Below are 19,181 nucleotides of genomic sequence, written 5' to 3'. Positions count from 1 at the left end.
GATAATTGTTTGTTCACCTATCTAGTTTATCAGAAGGATAAGGATATTGCAGAGAAGCTAAATGACTTCTTTGCATCAGTCTACAGTAAAGAGAATGCAAGGATTACAACAAATTTCAAAATGCTATGGAATTAAATTACAGAGTCCCATTAAATTCATTGCAATTGGGTGCAAAGTCATACATATTGGAAAGAACAATCTGAAATATTTACATGCATTGTTGGATTCTAATGACATTTAGGTATCACTGTGTTTCCAGAGTTAATTATTGTAATTATTCCATGTATTTTAATGCAGAGTAATACTGCACTTTGGAATAACTTGTCATACTGGTATCATATATTATATTTAAAAGCAAACTGAAAAAAACTTGAATATATGCCTGTCGCTTGCTTATCAGTAGGAGAAAAGGAAAGGCAATATGTTATCTGGGTTTCTTGCAGGAAAAAGCAATTTGGGTCTTGCAGAGAAAAGAATAAATTCGTGCAAAACTGCTTTGTTTCTTTCTTAGGTAAGGTGGAGCGCCAGATTATTGAAGCAGGTAACAATAAGTCACCATTAGCTGCTGAAAGCCTGTTGGATGCCATAAAAGTGAGCCAACGAAATGATCAAAACTTTGGGTAAGGAACTGTGAATATAAGTTTTCAAAATACTGTCTCACTTTAGGTATGTGCCAGTATGCACTGTGTGGCTTTTTCTGGGACTTTGTGTGATGCTTCTTTTATAAAGGACAGGTTTCTTTCCCTCTTTGTGGAGAGATTTCTTTTATTCCAAGATAAAAGGAATATTGATATAGTTTCTTATGTAATGCAAATGTTGCAGGGACTTAAATATATATTTCCATACACACTAAAATAACCAACATGTAAGTATTACATTAGATAAAAGTCAGAGCTTTCAGATCAGTTTTGGCACATGTACCTTCTGTTTCAGCTGCAGGAACAAAAAGTGCTAGGTTTAAGTTGATGGTTTTTATTCTGTTTTTAAAAAATGTGAATTGCCGTCCATGTCCAAAGGATAGAAAACTAGCAACTGCAACAGGAAGTGCAGCTGGCCACTCAGCAACAGCAACAGGACTAGTGATCCAACAGTAAATGTTAGAAGTCAACCAACATCAATATGAGAGGCGCAACAGGATGAGCAGAGGAAGAACTGGGACCATCAGGAGCTTATCCTGAAATGGCTGATGGAGGGCCAAATCGGGCCCATATTATGACCTTGAAGACTATTTGATTACATTAGAGAGAGAAGCAATAGCAGCAGAGTGGGTATGAGCATCTTCGGCCAGCTCAGTGGGGGAGGTCTCTGTGGGGAGGCCTGACATCATAGCACAGTAAAGGCTATTGTCTTGAGCTGACACTTCTGACTTGAACACTGTTGCACAAGGGATCTTCCTCAAGCACCTGGAAGCCCAAGGCGAAGCTTGAGAGTCCTAAAGGGCTTTCCAGACCATGACTTCAAGAGTGGCTTGGCCTGAATACCTGGAATAAGGGCAGCTGTATGAGGGATCCCAGGGGGAGTAGGTGAGGATCCTATCAATTGCTTTCAGTGCCTGTGACCTGGCAAGCTAAGAGTTAGCACCCAGAAACAACTGTAAGGAGAGACGGAGATGGAGAAGGGCAAATGTCCCTTGGAACAGAAATGAGAACAGTGTTCCAGCAAAAAGCAGACAATAGACTGGAAGTAACTGGAGGCCTGAACTGATTCAGGCAGTGAGGATCAGGATGAGCAGCTCTGGGATACTGGACATCATGATTGTTAGTTTCTGTGCCTCGGGGAGCAGATTGTGGTCTTGTGGTTACACACAATATAACAAAATATAGCAGTGCTCCTGTTTGGATTCTCTTTGGGGTCAAAACTGGGGTCCTCTGCATCTAAAACTCCTCTACTACTTGAGCCAAAGAATCAGAACTCTGAGCGCAGAAGTAGTAGCAGAGTCATAAATCTCTACATTTGGTTTACCTGCTAGAGGGTGCCATGGTGCCATGCTACATTAGTGTAGGTTTCACAAGCATCTAATTTGCTATGTTCCTTCTGAAAGAAGGTGTGGCAAAGTAGATGAGACATAGTTCTGTATTAGAGACCTGGGATCTATTCCAGACTCTGCCTGAAGTGACCTTGTGCAAGCTCTCAGTTATCTTTATCTGTGGAACTGGTGAATGAGAGTTACTCCCCAAGATGTAAAATGTTGACTCAGAATAAGAGTTGTAACATACACAGAAATATTGACAACAGTTTAAGAGCTGGGTCTAGAACTCATGATTTCTGATCTTGCTGTCTAGAACACCTTCCTTTAGGCTATACAGTAGTGTGTGTTTCTCTTTTTTATTTTGCTTCACAAGAATCATGTCCCAGCTGGAGTTTATCACAATAAATCTGGGATAGGCAACAGTGCATCATGTGACTGTGCTTGGAAAGAGGACTATATAATCAGAAGACTGCGGTTCACATAGGAAGACCTGGAGGGAGGAACTGGGGAGACTCTGGTGCCAAATAGGAGGCCTGAACAAATGACAGAGACCTACAGAGAGCAGGAACATAAGGAATCTCTACAACCATAGAGCCTTGGCACACGGTTATAAGGATACATAGGAAATGACCCAGAGAGAAAGTGAAGAGGACATCCTGCTTGAAAATGAAGGGTCTTAGGGTCAGACCTCAGAGTTGAGGTATTGTGTTTCCCTGTACCTCAGCTGAACCTAGCGGAGGGGCTGAAGGGACTGTTTTGCTTTGTCTGGATGTGTTTTGTTTATTCCTGAAACAGCAAAGACCTTTATATAGATTTGGCTAGAGAACTATACCCCAAATCAACCATCCACCCAAGAGAAAAACTGAGGCAATGAACACATGATCTAACATTGAAGCATTACAAATGCCTATAGGAACATACACAAATTCTGTACATAGAACCAGATTAGTTTGACAAAAACAGCTTTTGGTTTTTTGTATATAACACAAAATATGTCCTAAACAGTTATGCTATTTGTTAGGTATACTATACCAGGCAAGAAAAACTTTCTTACTTCAAGTATTTAAATCGGAACTGGATATTTTTCTAAAAGATACGGTACAGCTCAAACAGAAATTATGGGCTGGATGTAGAAATTACTGGATGGGGTTCTATGGCCTGTATTATGCAAAAGTTCAGATTAATCAGAATAGTCCCTTTTGGTCTTAAAATCAATGCATCTCTTGGTTTATTTTTGCAGGTTGATAAGGAAATCCTACCTGGAGATAGCACTGTTGTATTTCCATTTGGCTACATATAAGGAAGAGGCTTCCCAAACATTTAAGACACAGGCATCCAAAACCAAGGTATGTACTCCATTTTTTAGATTGTAACCTTCTTAGAGTATGAATCATGTCTTCTTTTAGCACATTGTGGACACTAGCACTATATACATTACAAATAAATAGCAATAGAATTGTAATTTAGTTAATTTGGTTTATGCTATTTTTTGCAATGTTAATGTATGTAAAAATGTTTAAAATAAACAGGGAAGTATTAAGGTCGGAAGAATAACCCCAAAATTATGGCTAAGTTTCAGATAGTGTACAAATTAATTTGTGGTTCTTAAACAAAATATCATTATAAACTGAACTTCAAACATTTTTCAGACTGCAGTTTCTCAGTATATTGTTATTTGTATATTGTTTTACAACTGGAGATGAAGGGCAACATGGCAGACACAAAGGACTAGCGTACTGCAAGGTGGGGTCACGAGCACTAGACCATCAGGGAAAAAGAGGTAATAGAAAGGTGTCACCTAAAGCCCAAGACAACATTTATTGATAAAAAATGGAAAAAAATGTATACAAGAACTATGTAAAAGAGAGGGATCATGATGTGCCTTCAGAAAACACAAAAATATAGTGGAGATCCATTAATATGGTTTGAGTGGTTTTTAAAATACATCTGTGACTTTTCCACAAATTATTTCTATAACTTAATTATGATGACTCCTCCAGGACCTCTTCCCCACCAAATATGTATTTCCATGGCAAACCTACCAACCTAATTATGAAGTCTTGCTAAATTTTAGACTACTCCCAAAGAACACTTGGCTTCTACTGAGAGAATCCCACATGTATCTGAACTATACAGAGCACAGACCTGGATTGCCGTAAGAGCAGCTACACAGGTTGGTGTGATATTTTGGGGAGGTTTTTTGTCCTTGATTCTGTCTTTGAGTATGACTATACAGCACAAAAAAAAAAAAATAACAGTGTAGGTGTTCAGTCTTGAGCTAGAGCCTGGGCTCTGAGGTCCTTCCCCCTCGCCAGGTTTCAAAACCCAGGCTCCAGCCTGAGCCCAAACATCTAAACTGCCATTTTTAGCTCCACAGTCTGAGCCCCATGAGCCCAAGTCAGTTGACATGGGCTCTGAGGCTATGTTCAGACTGACGGCGGCAAAATCGCCGCCGCCAGATCTATCTTTCTTGATCGATTGAGCAGTCAGTGAGACCTGCTCAATCAATCAGGAAGTCGACTGAGTAAGTCCACCCCCTCAAGTAGCGTAGCGCTGAGTCAACGGGAACACTGTTCCCGTCGGCCCCACGCAGTGAGAACAGTGCACAGAAGGGAAGCAGAGCAGTCGACATCAATTATGCAAGTGAGACTTGCTGCCACAGGGTTTTTTTGCTATATAGACATACCCCCATGTTCCACTCCTACCAGCTGTGAAGATAACACAACACAGGAGAGACAAGAATTAAAATTCATTGGGACTTCTGCCAGGAGAGTTATTTGGAATACTTTAAATGAATGCTGTATGAGTAATGCTTTTAATCTCTTCCGGCCAGATCTGACGCTGTTTGCTTTTACTTTGATTCAATGCAAATATAGGAATTAAGTGCCTGATGTGTGCATACACATTTGACATGTGGGTAGACATCAGTGGGATCCAGGTGAGGATGTCTGATTTGAAATCACTTGTGTAATAATTAAGTTGTCAACAGTAATGATCTATTTAAGTGAGATATGTACTGTATGTCAGAGAGAAATGGAAAATTTCCCCAGTCACTTCTATATTGGCTGCTTAATTTTTTGTTGTTCATTTTCTAGTCTTAATTTTCAAAATATGTATAAATATTGCAGTGAACTGATTCTGACTAAATTAAATGTAAATTTTAGGTCAATGAAGCTATGCTGGCTTCTCAGCTATTAATTGGAAAGAAGAGTGTTAAAGGGCAACAAGTGAAGGCCATAATACAACAGCACATCCCAGAATTTGCTTCTATGGACCTCCTTGCGTCATACAAAGATTTTTTGTCTGGTATTCCTTTATATCTCACAATTTTAGAGAATTTAATAGTCAATGAAAAATATCTACCACGTGATATATTAGTGAATCTAATACATAAAGTCAAATTGTCTGGTTTATCTTGGTATTAGGTTCAACCTCTTGTGTTTTTTGATAGTAAAGAGATGGATAAAATCTTTCTTATTGGTTTTTCATGCTTATAATAAATTGTATTTGTAATATGTGTAAGGTAAAGAAATATCCCGCCTTGCACTGAAGTATACAACTTAAAAAAGAGGGAATATCTTCCACTGCCCCAGTATACCCTCAGAGGAGCAGGGTAAATTACACTCCTAATGCTTTTAGTGCCAGCACTTCATATCACCAAGGGAGCATGGTCAACTGAGTTAGGGGAGTTGCTGTATATCTAATCCCCCTATGAGCATGCTGCGGTTGGCTAGTAAATCACAGTGTGTGTGGTGGGAGGGATGCATCACTGCTAAATTGTTCCTTTTTAAAACAGCTGCTTATGCTCAGTCAAGATTATCTGAGCCATTCTGCCCTATGTCTTCAGGGATGTCAGCCTTCTGACATTAAGTAGTTTAACCCCCAGAATGTTATTAATTAGGGCTGCAGATTAGTCGTGGCTTTTTTATAAAAAATTATGGAGCACTCATGGTAAATTCAGTAAAAGTCATGGGTCACTAAATTTACTGTGACTGCTCCCTGATTTTTTATAAAAACCCTCCCGTCCTCCTTGCCCCACCCCACCTACAGTAGTACCACACTCTGCCCCAGCATTGTGACCCTAATCCCGCTCTGTGAGGAGGGGAGGCGGGGCTAGAGAACAAGCTCGCCCCACACTTACCCTGGGTAGTGGCAGCCCCTGCAGGACTGGGCCTGGTGTCCCATGCTCAACCCACAGCAGAGGCTCCTGCAGCTGCTGTCCCGCAGGGCTTGGCCCAGTGCCCCACTCTGGCTATTGTGACCTAGTGTGCAGGGTCGCCCTGTTGCTCAGGTTTGACTGCCCCACATCTCCCTCATCATGATGGGTGGGCACATGGACCAAACCTCAGAGGTGCTGTGACCCCACATGCTAGATCGTAATGCTACTCACTGAAGTTTGACCCACCTATCCCCCACTCATGATGGGAGAACAGTGGGGCCAAACCTGAGCAGCACTATTCCCGGTGAATGCAGGGCGGGCTCACTTTCTAGCCTCCTCATATCTCCTCACTGAGGTAGGTTAGCTCTCCACCTCCTACACCCCCTGCGCCTCCCCTATGCACTGGACCAGTGACCCAGCCTTTGGAAAAGTCAGACATGGAAAAATGTCACAAGCAGACAAAAAAATCACACTATCTGTGACTTTTTTCCCCTGTGACAAACCTGCAGCCCTAATTATAATCTATTATAGTTATTATACACTATTATTCAACCACTATCCAATACTATTTCCCAGTACATAAATAAAAATATATATACAGTAGATTTTATGAAAGACGTAGCTAAAAATAATGTTTTGTGATCTTGTGTTGGTTGATTCTTAACAAACCCTTTTCCTAGAGCTACACAGAGATCAGTCTCATGGTAACAGTAAACAAAAAAGATCCTCTTAAAAATCAAGCTCCATTTGAGAAACAAAGTAAAAAATTATCCATGTTTGCTAAACGATAAAGGATAAAATAAGCAAATGGAGATTTTTTTCCCCAGCCTCTAAAATTATCTTACAAACAATGGAGTTCATTCAAAATGGTGAAATGGCAATTTTTGTTTAAGAAATTTCATTGAAATAAAGCGTTGTTATGGAATAATGATTTCAAAGCTATGTAAATACCAAGGCAAAGCAGAGATGTTAATTTTTTTTGAAACAGGAAACCTTGATGCTGTGATAACGTTTTGTTCCAATGACTTAATTTTAGTTATTCCAAGTGACTGATGTAGACTGAATTATTTTGTCTGATAGATGTTGGTGAAGTGGAGCGGTGACGGCTTACTATACCAATAGATGTGTTATGATTAGTTTATAGAAACAGATGTGTTGTATGCTACAGCCTTCCATTAATTTAATTGTTTGGCATGAGTTCCATTTGCTGATAATTGCTGATCATTTTTCTTTTAGCAAATGTTGCAGGTGTTTGTCCTGGTTGTTTTGAGAGGGAATACAAAGGGGAATGGAGGATGTAGACAGGAAGTAATAAGCCATAATATGAAAAAGAGAATTGAAATGAAAATGAGCAACACAGAATGCAAAATATTGGATTTAGAGGCACTAATGAGGGAAATTGTTAAACTTTCATTTATATACATTGTGGGCACTTTAAGTAGATTCTGTTTTTACAATTAACAATGAAATGATCTTTAACAATGAAAATGGGAATAATGGAGGCATTACATATTTTTCTATATGCATACATAATTAGCATAAACTGTTGTCTGGAAGATTACCACTGGGAATTAATACCAAAGGTTTTTTGAATGGTTGCGAGACACAGACGAGAATGTAGAAGAGGATTTTGTAGGCTTTGAAGACAGCAAGGGACTGGAAAGGAGGCTAAATCAGGCATAGTTCAAATAGTGCTTCCAGGCCTGCGGATGCAAGGGTTTTGTGTTATGTGCTGAAATACAAGTTAATAGTCACTACTCCTTTACTGTTGCACTGTGCAGATTGCATACTCTTTTGTGCTAACTGAAAGCTTTGTGCTAATAATAACTTCTCTAAAGATAGCATCTGAGCATGATTTTCACTTCTGGGTTTTAGTTCCTTAGCTAAGACTGGCAAAACTGGTGATGATACTTCCTAGCGCTTAAGGTTTTTCTTACCCTCAAGAGCAGCAGTAGCAGGGTAGAGCATTAGCCTCATGGATCATTCTGCTCCACTCTGCTGAATATAGATGCTGCCCTCTGAACTTTACAGTCAGTTATGTCCAGGCCCACTGACAAGGGGTAATTGCCCAGGGGCCTGGTATTTAAAAAGGCATGGGCCATGGGCGGCAGATGAAGCTTCCCTTTGGGGAGGCTAGCTCCCTGTCCCACCTCTTCTGCCCCAGCCCCTACCCACACTTCACCACCACTCTGCCCCAGCCCCTGCCCAGCCCCACCACTTGCAGCATCCCCCGCTCGGCCTGCCCTCCATTGCTCGCCGTGTGCATCCCTCCTCTCCTCCCCAGCTCACCTCCCCTGCTGGTGCTCAGCACATCACTCGTCTCTCCCTCCCTGCTCAATCTTCCTGCTGTCGCTCTCCACATGGGAGAAGGGGGTGTGGAAGAGAGCGGCGGAGCGGGGGTGGAGTGTGGGCAGGGCGTTGGGTGGAAGAGGTGGGATGGGGAGCTAGCCTCCCCGAGGGGAAGCTCCACCTGCTGTCCATTGTCGTAAACCCCTTTCTAGGGGAGACATTGACTGTTCTGCCCTGGGGCCTGGAATTGCTGTCAGCAGCCCAGGTTATGTCCTTTTGGAAGTTTGCAAAGGAGTTTCATGCAGGAAACTGCCTCACTAGCCATCATTCTTCAGGGTTGAAACAACAAACAAGAAGCTTGGTCTTGCAAGCATTCTGTGAGGAGGATGCCCACTGATTTCATTTGGAGTTCAGTATTCAGAGCACTTGCAAAATGAGGATCAAGTTATATAAGGAGGGTCAGAGACCACAGGTGCTGGAACTAAGAGTGTGAGGGATGGTGCTGCATCCTCTGGTTTGAAGTGGTTTTCATCATATGCAGGGTTTACAGTTTGGTTCAATGGCTCTCAGCACCCTCCCATACACATTGTTCCAGTGCCCCAACAGAGACCCATACATTGTAGGCCACGGAAGATATTTGTGACATGTTGGACAGAAATAGGGGCTTGACGGGCCTGGTCAGAACCGGTTTGATAAGAGGCGCTGCTCAGCTTGATAAATAGGTTTTGTAATTTTGTGTGAATTTGTCTGTGGTGCCAAAAAAGGAGAAAAGTTAGGAAAGAAGGTCAGGTGCTGTAATTTAGCCAATGCTTGCTGTTCCCTAGAGAATGCTGTATAAAAGCTTGAAATGCAAGCTGCGCAATGAAACTTGGCCATGAATCCACTTGGATTGCATGGCACCGATCCCCTGCAGCCCACTTCGCAGAGCGCATTAGAGTCTCCCTCTGCTGTTTGGAGCATAAGCCATGATTAAAGATAAGTGTACCTAACTGGTGTGGGCGTGTTTTTATTCCTCACCTGGTATCCAGAACCTGCAGGCAGCTGTGATCAGCGGTGCCTGGCATAACAATTGTGTAAGTAATCTGGCCTTTAAATAGTTTCATTAAAAGAAAGAAATAAGATTGACCAGTGTACTTTTTGAGTTTGTCATGGATTACTAATCTAATTCAGGATGAGCATCACATAATAAAGACTAAACTGATACCAGGCTTGGCTTAAGTAAAACAGATGTTTAACAAAAGATCCCAAAATGGAAATAACTGGAAAACAGTGATTTTTGTTATAATGGTCTTCTTAAGTTTGGTTTAAAACCTAGTGCACAGTGAAAAGGAAAAGTCAAAGCCTGATTCTGCAGTTGATTGCACAGGCCAACTGCTGTGCCCAGATCAAGTCCTGTTGACAGCAGCAGTCTGCCTGTGGACTATCAATGGGGGGATCGGAGCCACCAAAGGCAAGAGCAAAAACAGGGAAATTTGGAATGGCCTAATGTGACATAATGAAAGAATCATATGGAAAAGTATATGGACTTTGGAGCTAGTACACGTCTGCTAGGCACAGCCCAGAGTAAGAGAAGTCACACTGCCCCATGGGACCCAGTGGGAGGCATTGCTTCCAGGAACTTTCTAGCTCAAGGAGAGTGCACCTACTACCACCCCTTTATTAGATACAGTCTGCTCCCCCCCCCCACCATTGGCTGGTGCAGAAAGGGGTGGGAGTATATTCCTCCTCCTCCTTCCCAAACCATTTGTGACTACATGTCCTCAGGGGACTAGGGACAGAAGAAGGCCCTGCACTTCCCTGAGCACAGGGTCTACTACAGTTTTGTCTAGTCCTTATGTAGACCACACAAAGAGGTCGAAGATACCATGTGCCTCTCCTCCTGCCCCCAACCCCAGCTTGAATTCATTAAGGACCAGACAGAATCTGGCCCTTAATGTTAAAAACCTTTTCTCCTGACTGGTTAACAAATATAAAAGCAGATTGGAAAGGGCTTTCCTGTCTTTTTACTTGTGTAGCCACATTGCTGGGGTCACAAATGATATTTCAGCTACAGATGACAATGTCCAGCACGACACTCAGAAATAGCACTGTAAATTAAACTTCACATTTGGTGTGCATTTTAGTTTCTTTATGCTGCAAAGTGCACCTTAGCTTTTATACTTGGAGATTGCAAGGTTGAATAAAATGGGTGTTAGGTTTAATTGTTTTTGTATTTGCAGATGGATATGAGGTTTGCTATAAAAGCCTTGTGGCCTCTTCTGTGAAAAAAGAAGAAATCCTGCAAAGTGAAAAGGATCCAACAGAAAATGAAGGAACAGAATGTAATATCTCCAAGGACAGCCAGAGCAAACAAACTATAACATGGGTCCATTTAATCCGCTACCATAATTACTTAATAAGACATAACACGAGCCCTTTCTTTGGTATGAACTGTCAATTTGACATTTTTCTAAACCCTTTACTGAGCCCCTAAGAAAAATGGATTTTTCCTTCCACTGAGCAACTCTTAAAACAATCACCGCAGAAAGCTTGTCTTCCTGCAAGCACCAAGTGGGAGATGGGTGCTCTGCTCTGTCACAGAATTGTATGGATTCTTAAGCTACTTTTGTTTATGTTTATACATCTACAGACAGCCCTGGTCCATGACTGCAGTTTTGAGGTGCTACAACAATACAAATAAACAATAATAATTAAGGACCCTAAGTTTAGTAATTCTGAAAAAAATATTTACATATTTGTTGCTGAACTTTATTTAAATTTATTATGTATTTTGGATTTATATATGTCAAGCAGTCATAGAAAGTCTATATTTCTAAATGGAAAATGGTAAATTAATAAAGATTTTCTCTTTTTCAAAGCTGTCTCCAAATCAAGACCTGGATCATTTTCTACGGAAGATGCACTGTTCACTTCTGTTTTTGATACAGGAATTGTTCTACGTTTAGCAGAAATGCATTTTTTCCTTAAAAAAAATCTGTATATATATTCAACGTGTTGTCTTGAAGATTTTCCAAAACAGCTGCAGTTTTTAGAAAAACCAGGTGTTAGTCTGGCTGCTGTTCCTGGAAAGGTATGTTTCCCTTTATGCTTGCATGACCAGACCTTGCACTCATCATTCTGCTTCATGGGCACTCCAAATATGCTGTTACCAGCTCTTCTACAAGGGTGAAATTCACTGCAGTACACAGGGCCAGCACAAAGCCCATGCAACACTTAAATCCCCCTCAAACCTTATTTTGAAGATTTAATCGTTGCACAGGCTTTTTTGCTGATCCTCCACACAGGAATGAATTACATCTGACATGCACTGTGTCTATAGCATGAAAAACCGTAGCAATTGAACAATTTTATTTTAAAGGAAAAACTTCATAAAAGGCTAAAGAAAATTTTAGTGTTGTTTAATAAAAGACCAATACTTCTGCCTTATTACTTGGTCAAATTCCAATGCATCATACCAAAAATACCTTAATGTCTAATACATAATCAGAGTGTACAAACCTTCTGTCCTGTCAGAATTGTATATGTTTTGTTTGTATATATTGTATGTTACATACAATATTCTGAAACATTTTCTTCAAAAAATATTTTTAATGTATTTGTCTAAAGAGGATATTGCAGATTTAGCTCCAGATTTAACTTATTTTTAAAGGTGTATTGTAAATATGATTATTAGATCAGCTAAACTGGCAGTTTTATAGTCAGTCCTTTGAGGACTGAAGCATCGCAAACAAACGTGGCAATTAATCCAGTCCAGATCTCTCAGTCATAGAGTTTAAAGCCAGAAGTGACCACCAGATTATCTACTCTGATCTCCTGCATGTCAGAGGCCACCAGCACAAACCCAGCACCCACACTCAAATCCAAAGTATTACAGTCCACAGGAGACTAAACTATTATGTGCAACAGGCAAGCATAGGAAGAACTGACATATACCAATGCCCAAGGCCCCTGCAATGGCAGAGAATGGATAACCCAGATTATCTCAGTGAGTGAACTGCATAACATGTTGCAAAAGAGAAAAATCCCCAAGGTCTAACCTGGGGGAAAATTCCTTCCCAGCCCCACATATTGTGATCAGTTAGACTCTGAGCAAATGAACGAGAATCAGCCAGCCAAGTACCTGAGAGAGAGAATGCTCAATACTACTTTGGAGCTCTGGCCCACCTATCCAGTATCCCATCTCCAGCCAGGACCATCTCTGATGCTTCAGACGAAGTAGACCAAACAAAACCACCCAAGAACGCATTGTGGGGGGTGGGAATGTTTTCTTAAATCCTATAGGTGGCTGGCTGAAGCCCTGAAGCATAAACCTTTAGGAACATAAGATATAAATTAGAAGAGACCCCCAGGGCTGCTGAGCCCTGTCCTCCACTATCACAAGCAACCCTGCATATAATCCCACTCACATTTGTCCAGTTCTCTCTTAAAACTAATTAAGTTGTTTCCTCCCACAACTTCTTTTGGGAGGCTGTTCCAGAACCTCGCTCCTTAGATGATAAGAAATCTTCTGATTTCCAGTCTGAACTTGTTTATGGCTAGTTTATATCCATTTGGTCTTGTACGAATATTTGTAGCTTAAATAGCCCTTCACCCTCCCTGGTGTTTACCCCTCTGATGAGAATAATCATATCCTCTCTCAGCCTTCTTTTTGCTAGGTTAAATAAGCCAAGCCCTTCCAGGATAAACAAAAATAGGTCTGGAAGGTGTCGATTTCAAAGGAACTTTGAAAAATAAGGGAATTAATTAGGGAAATTGACTGGACTGAAGAACTCAAGAATCTGAATATGAAGAAGTCTTGTAATTACTGTAAGTCAAAGTTGCAGAAACTATTTGGAGCCTGCATCCCAAGCAAGAGGAGGAAACTCATAAGGAAGTGCTGCAGACCAAACTGGATAAATGAGCATCTCGACAGGTTATTAAGAGAAAGCAAAAAGCCTACATGGAATGGAAGAAGAGATGGATCAGCAAGGAGATTAGAAAGTGAGAACTGCCAAAAGCTAAGCAGAGCTGGACATTGCAAAGGAAATTGCAATCAATAGTACAAGGTTCTCTAGCTATATAAGTAAAAAGAAAACAAATAAAGAAGAAGTGGGACTGCTAAACACTGGGATTGCAAGGGAGGGCCACCACCCTTCACCCACGCTGGGGAACATTTACACGGACGTTGGCACAAAATGCAGGAGCGTGCTAAATTTGCTGATGATACTAAATTGGGAGGCATCATCAATGCAGATGATCAGAATGATACATGGGAAAATCTGATGACCTTAAAGACTGGAATGGATGAAATTCAATATTACACAGTGCAAAATCATGCACTTAGAGTCTATTAATAAGAATTTCTTCTACAAGCCGGAGGCTTATCATTTGGAAGTGACAGAGGAGGAGAGAGACCTAGATATCTTGATCCATCACAGGATGACTATGAGCCATCAGTGTTATGAAGCTGTGAAAAAGGCAAATGCAATCCTAGGATGTATCAGCTGAGGCATTTCCTGAAGAGATAGAGAAGACTTAATGCAACTATACAAGGCACTGGTTAGATCTCATGTGAAATACAGCGTGCAATTCTGGTCACCCATGTTCAAGAAAGAGAAATTCGGCCTGGAACAGGTACAGAGAAGAGATACTAGGATGACTGGGGGCATGGAGGGAGTATTGTATGAGAGGAGGCTCACAGACTTTAAGGTCAGAAGGGACCATCGTGATCATCTAGTTTGATCTCCTGCACATCACAGGCCACAGAACATCACTTACCCTCTCCTAAAATAGACCCATAATCTCTGGCTGAGCTACTGAAGTGCTCAAATCTTGATTTAAAGACTTAAAGTTACAGAGAATGCACCATTTATTCTCATTTAAACCAGCAAGTGATCTGTGCCTCAGGCTGCAGAGGAAGATGAAAACCTCCCTGCATCTCTGCCAATCTCATCTGGGGTAAAATTCTTTCTTGATCCCAAATATGTCAATTAGTTAGACCCTGAGCATGTCGGTGAGACTCACCAGCCAAAGACTCTTTTCTCTGGAAAATAATTCTCTTTAGTAACTCAGAGTCCTCCACATCTAGCGTCCAATCTCTGGCCATTGGAGGTATTGCTGATAGCAGTTGCAGATGGGCCACATGCCATTATAGGCAACCTCATCATACTATCTCCTCCATCAACATATCAAGTTCAGTCTTGAAACAAGTTAGGTTTTTTGCCCCCAATAGTCTCCTAGGAAGGCTGTTCCAGAGTTTCGCTCCTTTGATGATTAGAAACCTTTATCTAATTTCAAGCATAAACTTGCTGATGGCTAGTTTATAACCATTTGTTCTTGTGCCATCATTGGCCTTTAACTTAAATAACTCCTCAACTTCCCTGGTGTTTATCCCTCTGATGTATTTATATGGAGCAATCATATCTCCCCTAAGCCTTCTTTTGGTTAAGCTAAACAAACCAAGCTCCTCAAGTCTCCTCTCATAAGGCAGGTTCTCCATTCCTCTGATCAGCCTAGTAGCCCTTCTCTGCACCTGTTCCAATTTGACTTCATCTTCCTTAAGCATGGAATACCAGAACTGCACACAGTATTCCAGATAAGGTCGCACCAGTGCAGTAATAATAATACTTTCTTATCTTTACTGGAAATATTTGACTATTGCATCAGACTTTTTTCCTTGCCACATCACATGGGCTGCTCATAGTTGTCCTGTGATCGACCAATACACCCAACTCTCTCCCCTCCTCTATTGCTTCCAATTGATAAATCTCCAGATTATAACAAAAATTCTTGCAATTAGTCCCTAAATGCACTTTGCACTATTAAATTTCATCTCATTTCTGTTACTCCAGCTTTCAAGGTCCTCCAAATCTTCTTGTATGATATTGTGGTCCTCTTCCATATTGGCAATAACTCCCAAATTTGGGTCATCTGAAAATTTGATTAGCACATTCCCACTTTTTGTGCCAAGCTCATTAATGAACATGTTAAATAAAATTGGTCCTAAGAATGATCGCTGAGGAACTCTGCTAGTAACCTCCAGCCTGACAGTTCACCTTTCAGTATAACCTGCTGTAGTCTTCCCTTTAATCAGTTCCTTACCACCTTTCAATTCTCATATAAATCCCCATCTTCTCCAACTTAACTAATAATTTCCCATGTGGAACTGTATCAAATGCTTTACTGAAATCCAGGAAGATTAGATTTATTACATTTCCTTTGTCTAGAAAATCTGTTATCTTCTTAGAAAAAGAAATCAGGTTGACCTGGCATGATCTACCTTTTGTAAAACTATGTTGTATTTTATTCCACTTACCGTTTACCTCTATGTCTTTAATTACTCTCTTTCAAAATTTGTTCTAAGACCTTGCATACAATTGAGGTCAAACTAGCAGGCCTGTCATTTTCCGGATCATCTTTTTTTCCTTTCTTAAATATAGGTATTATATCTGCAATTCTCCTATCCTGAGGTATGACCCCCTAAATTCTGGTTTGGCTTCGGCTTCCACCTTGGATGTGGTAATTTCTACTTCCATACCCTGGTTTCCATCAGCCATGCTGCCATTGCCCCGAGTGCCTCATTACTCTTATTAAAAACTGACACAAAGTATTCGTTTAGGTGTTGAGCCATACCTAGATTATCTTTAATCTCCACCCCATCCCGACTGCTATGTCCTGCAGAGAGGCTCAAATTAGAAGGGGGAAATTAGCAGTTCTGGGCATTTTTGGCCTAGCTGAGCAATCCCAAAGCCCTGGGCCCCAGCCCTCAGGTGGGGCGATCAAGCAGTCTGTGGCCTGGGCCCTCAGTCAGGGCCGGACAGGCCAAGTGAATAGTTTCTAGCCCAAGATTGGGTGAGCACACAGTCTATTGCTCCAGCCCTCTGGCAGGGTGGGGCTGGCAAAGTAAATTGTCCCTAGCCCTATGTAGGGAAAGTCACCAATCTAAGGCCAGGCCCTCAGGCAGGCGGGGCTGACAGAATAAATAGTCTCTAGCCCTAGGCAGGGCGATCACCCCAAGGTTGGGGTAGAAATGGGGAAGGGGGAGGCAGGCCCATACAATTCCACTGCATCCCAGCCCAGGACCCTAGCAGTGGCAGGGTGTCCTGTCACTGAGTCAGCGGGGCTTCAGCCAAAACTCGCTGACTTGGCTGCAGGCCACAACACAACCAGACTGTCATATGGTTTCCCTGGGCTCCTTCCTTCCCTCCTTTCTCTGGAGTACCTGGCTCTCGGAGTCACCCTCTATCTCTTCGGGGTACTTGGCTAAGGGTAGGTTCCATGGACCCTCAAGATCGCTGGTGGATGGCAGCTCCTCTAAGTTGCAGGGCCCAGGTATCTCCTCTGGTTTGCAGGGGGTAGGTAGCTCTGGCAATTCCTCCAGGTCGCAGGACACAGGTATGTCCTCTAGTTCACAGGGCTCAGGCAGCTTCAGCAGGTCCTCGAGGCTCCAGCTGGTTGGCAGCCCTGGCAGCCTCTCAGGGCAGCAATCAGGCTCAGGCCCCAACACCAAAGGAGAGACGTCCTTCTCCCTTGGCTGCCCTCTCCCAACTGAACTGGAAGGAAGGCCCTCCCTTTACACTTCCCCTTCCTGTCCCACCTCTCTGCTTCTAGTGAGGTGGGGGGAGGGGAGGATGGGGGTACTTCCGGGTTCTGCCCCCCAGAGGGGGGTTGGCTCTCCCTCAGTGTCAATATCCGAGGGAAGCCACACCTCCCGGCTGCCACAGTCAGTAATAAAAATACTGAATAAAATTGGTCCCAACACCAATGTTGAGGAACTTCACTAGTATTCTACTTTATGTCCAATAGTTCACTTTTCAGCACAACCTATTGCCTTCTCCCCAGTTCCTTATCTACCTTACAATTCTTGTACCAATCCCCATCTTCTCTAATTTAACTAATAATTTCCCATGTGGTAATGTGTCAAATGTTTTACTTCAGTCCAAGTATATTAGATCTACTGCATTTCCCTTATCTAATAAGTCAGTTATTTTCTCAAAGAGGAAAATCAGGTTAGTCTGACATAATTTGCTTTTGGTAAACCCATGTTGCATTACATCCCCTTTACCATTTACCTCAATTAATTTAATTATTCTTGTCCTTCACAATTTGCTGTAAAACCTTGCATACCATTGAGGTCAGACTAACAGGTCGGTAATTGCCTGGATCACTTTTTTTCCTTTCTTAAATATAGGTACAAAGTTAGCTATTGTCCATATGTTATTATCCACAAATAGATTTATTAAATATCCGTTCTACTGGACTAGCAATCTCAGGTGCCAGTTCTTTCAGTATTCTGGGATGGAAATTATACAGTCCCCCCCAAATGTGAGCACAATAAGCTCTTTACATTTTTCTTCCACCTCAAACGTGGTAACTTCCATTTCTGTACATGCATTTTCATCAACTGTATTATCTTCATGCCTATGTTCCCTATTATCATTCTTACTGAAAAATATAGCCAAGCATTCATTTAGATTTTGGGCTATACCTAGATTATCTATAATTCCTTTCCTATCCACAGTACATAAAGGCCCAACCTCATCTTTCCTTATTCTTTTTTAATTTTTATTATTAAAAAACCTTTTGTTATTTATTTTAATTTCCTTGCCATGAGCTAATTCAGCTTGACTTTTAGCAAGTCTTGTTTTGTTCCTACATTTTCTAACCTAAAAAATATAGCTTTCTTTGCTTATCAATCCCTTCTTTCACTGACTGTAGGCCTTCTGCTTACTCCTAGTTACCTTTCTGAGGTGGTTATTCATCAAGCTGGGTCTGGAGCCTTTGCCTACAAGTTTTTTCCTCTTATTTGAGATGCAGATTGGAGATAGTTTTTGTATAGTCAATTAAAAGAAATTCCAAGCCTCAAACCTAAATAAAGCTGTGTACCCACATTATACCATTCACAGCAAGCTTGAACAGTTGGAAGTGTAGGGTCTGCAGTAACGATGCCATATATATTGATTTTAGTCTCTGAAGGCTCAATTTAAAATTAAACATTATTTTCTTCCCATCCCACTCCTCACCTGAACAGGAATAACAATCACCATTACAACATTAAAACAACAGGTAATTGTTTATAGTTAATTTTGATGTCCATTCTACAGTGTTTTCATATAAACCTGCAAAAAGGTTTTACCTATTTGACTTAAATTGCTTTTATAAAAGTAGCTCTTTAGAGCTGGTGAACTTTCTGTAATGTAGGACAGCATATCATTACTCAGTTCCCAGCAATGAAGAGCTAATTGTGCCACTGAATAAACTGTAAATATATGGTATGTGACATTTATAACAGCCATCATATATCAAAAATTATTTTACTCTGTCTGCTCTTCTTTTGATATAATTAGTATTACAGTGTTCTAGAATAATCAGCTTCAGAGATTGCTGTTATGTTCATGACAGGTGCAAGCAGAATAATCGTGTACGAGTTTCACTGTTGTAGACAGCTAACAAGCATAAAGCTTTTCATTTTTTTTATTCACTCAAAGCTTCATTGATATTTATAATATCATTTTAGAAGTTTTAATTATTCAGCAGGCTGTATGCATTATTTTAAAAAATTGTTCCTGTAATTTGATACTTTAAACCTCAGAGGTTTTTTTCACTATAAATAAGTAGATGACTTTTTGAAAGGATGGTTGTTATATACAGGATCTTATTACTTATGCATGTCTATATAACTTTTTCATCTATTGAAGTTTTTTCTGCTCTACTGAACAAAGAATCCAAACACAATTACATTAAAATTTCAAAAAAAATGCTCTAATTAAAATTGTGTACTCTTTT

The 19,181-nt window shown here is 41.0% G+C and overlaps 1 protein-coding gene across 1 annotated transcript in view; it reads left to right on the top strand.

Annotated features, from left to right (window-relative positions):
* CFAP54 (cilia and flagella associated protein 54) overlaps nt 1-19,181 on the top strand; it is a 173,878-nt gene that overhangs the window by 143,839 nt on the left and 10,858 nt on the right. The window contains 6 exon segments of the mRNA XM_067559769.1: nt 512-620; nt 3,210-3,315; nt 4,044-4,142; nt 5,134-5,275; nt 10,637-10,840; nt 11,276-11,487. Of these exon segments, the coding sequence (XP_067415870.1) occupies nt 512-620; nt 3,210-3,315; nt 4,044-4,142; nt 5,134-5,275; nt 10,637-10,840; nt 11,276-11,487 (872 nt within the window).

The sequence above is a fragment of the Emydura macquarii genome, unplaced genomic scaffold (genome assembly GCF_026122565.2).
Source record: "Emydura macquarii macquarii isolate MOO-44397 ecotype Brisbane River unplaced genomic scaffold, CSIRO-AGI_Emac_v2 contig_2205, whole genome shotgun sequence".
NCBI lineage: Eukaryota > Metazoa > Chordata > Testudines > Chelidae > Emydura > Emydura macquarii.
The sequence above is the reverse complement of the archived record's forward strand: the minus strand, read 5'-3'. Positions and strand labels throughout refer to the sequence as shown.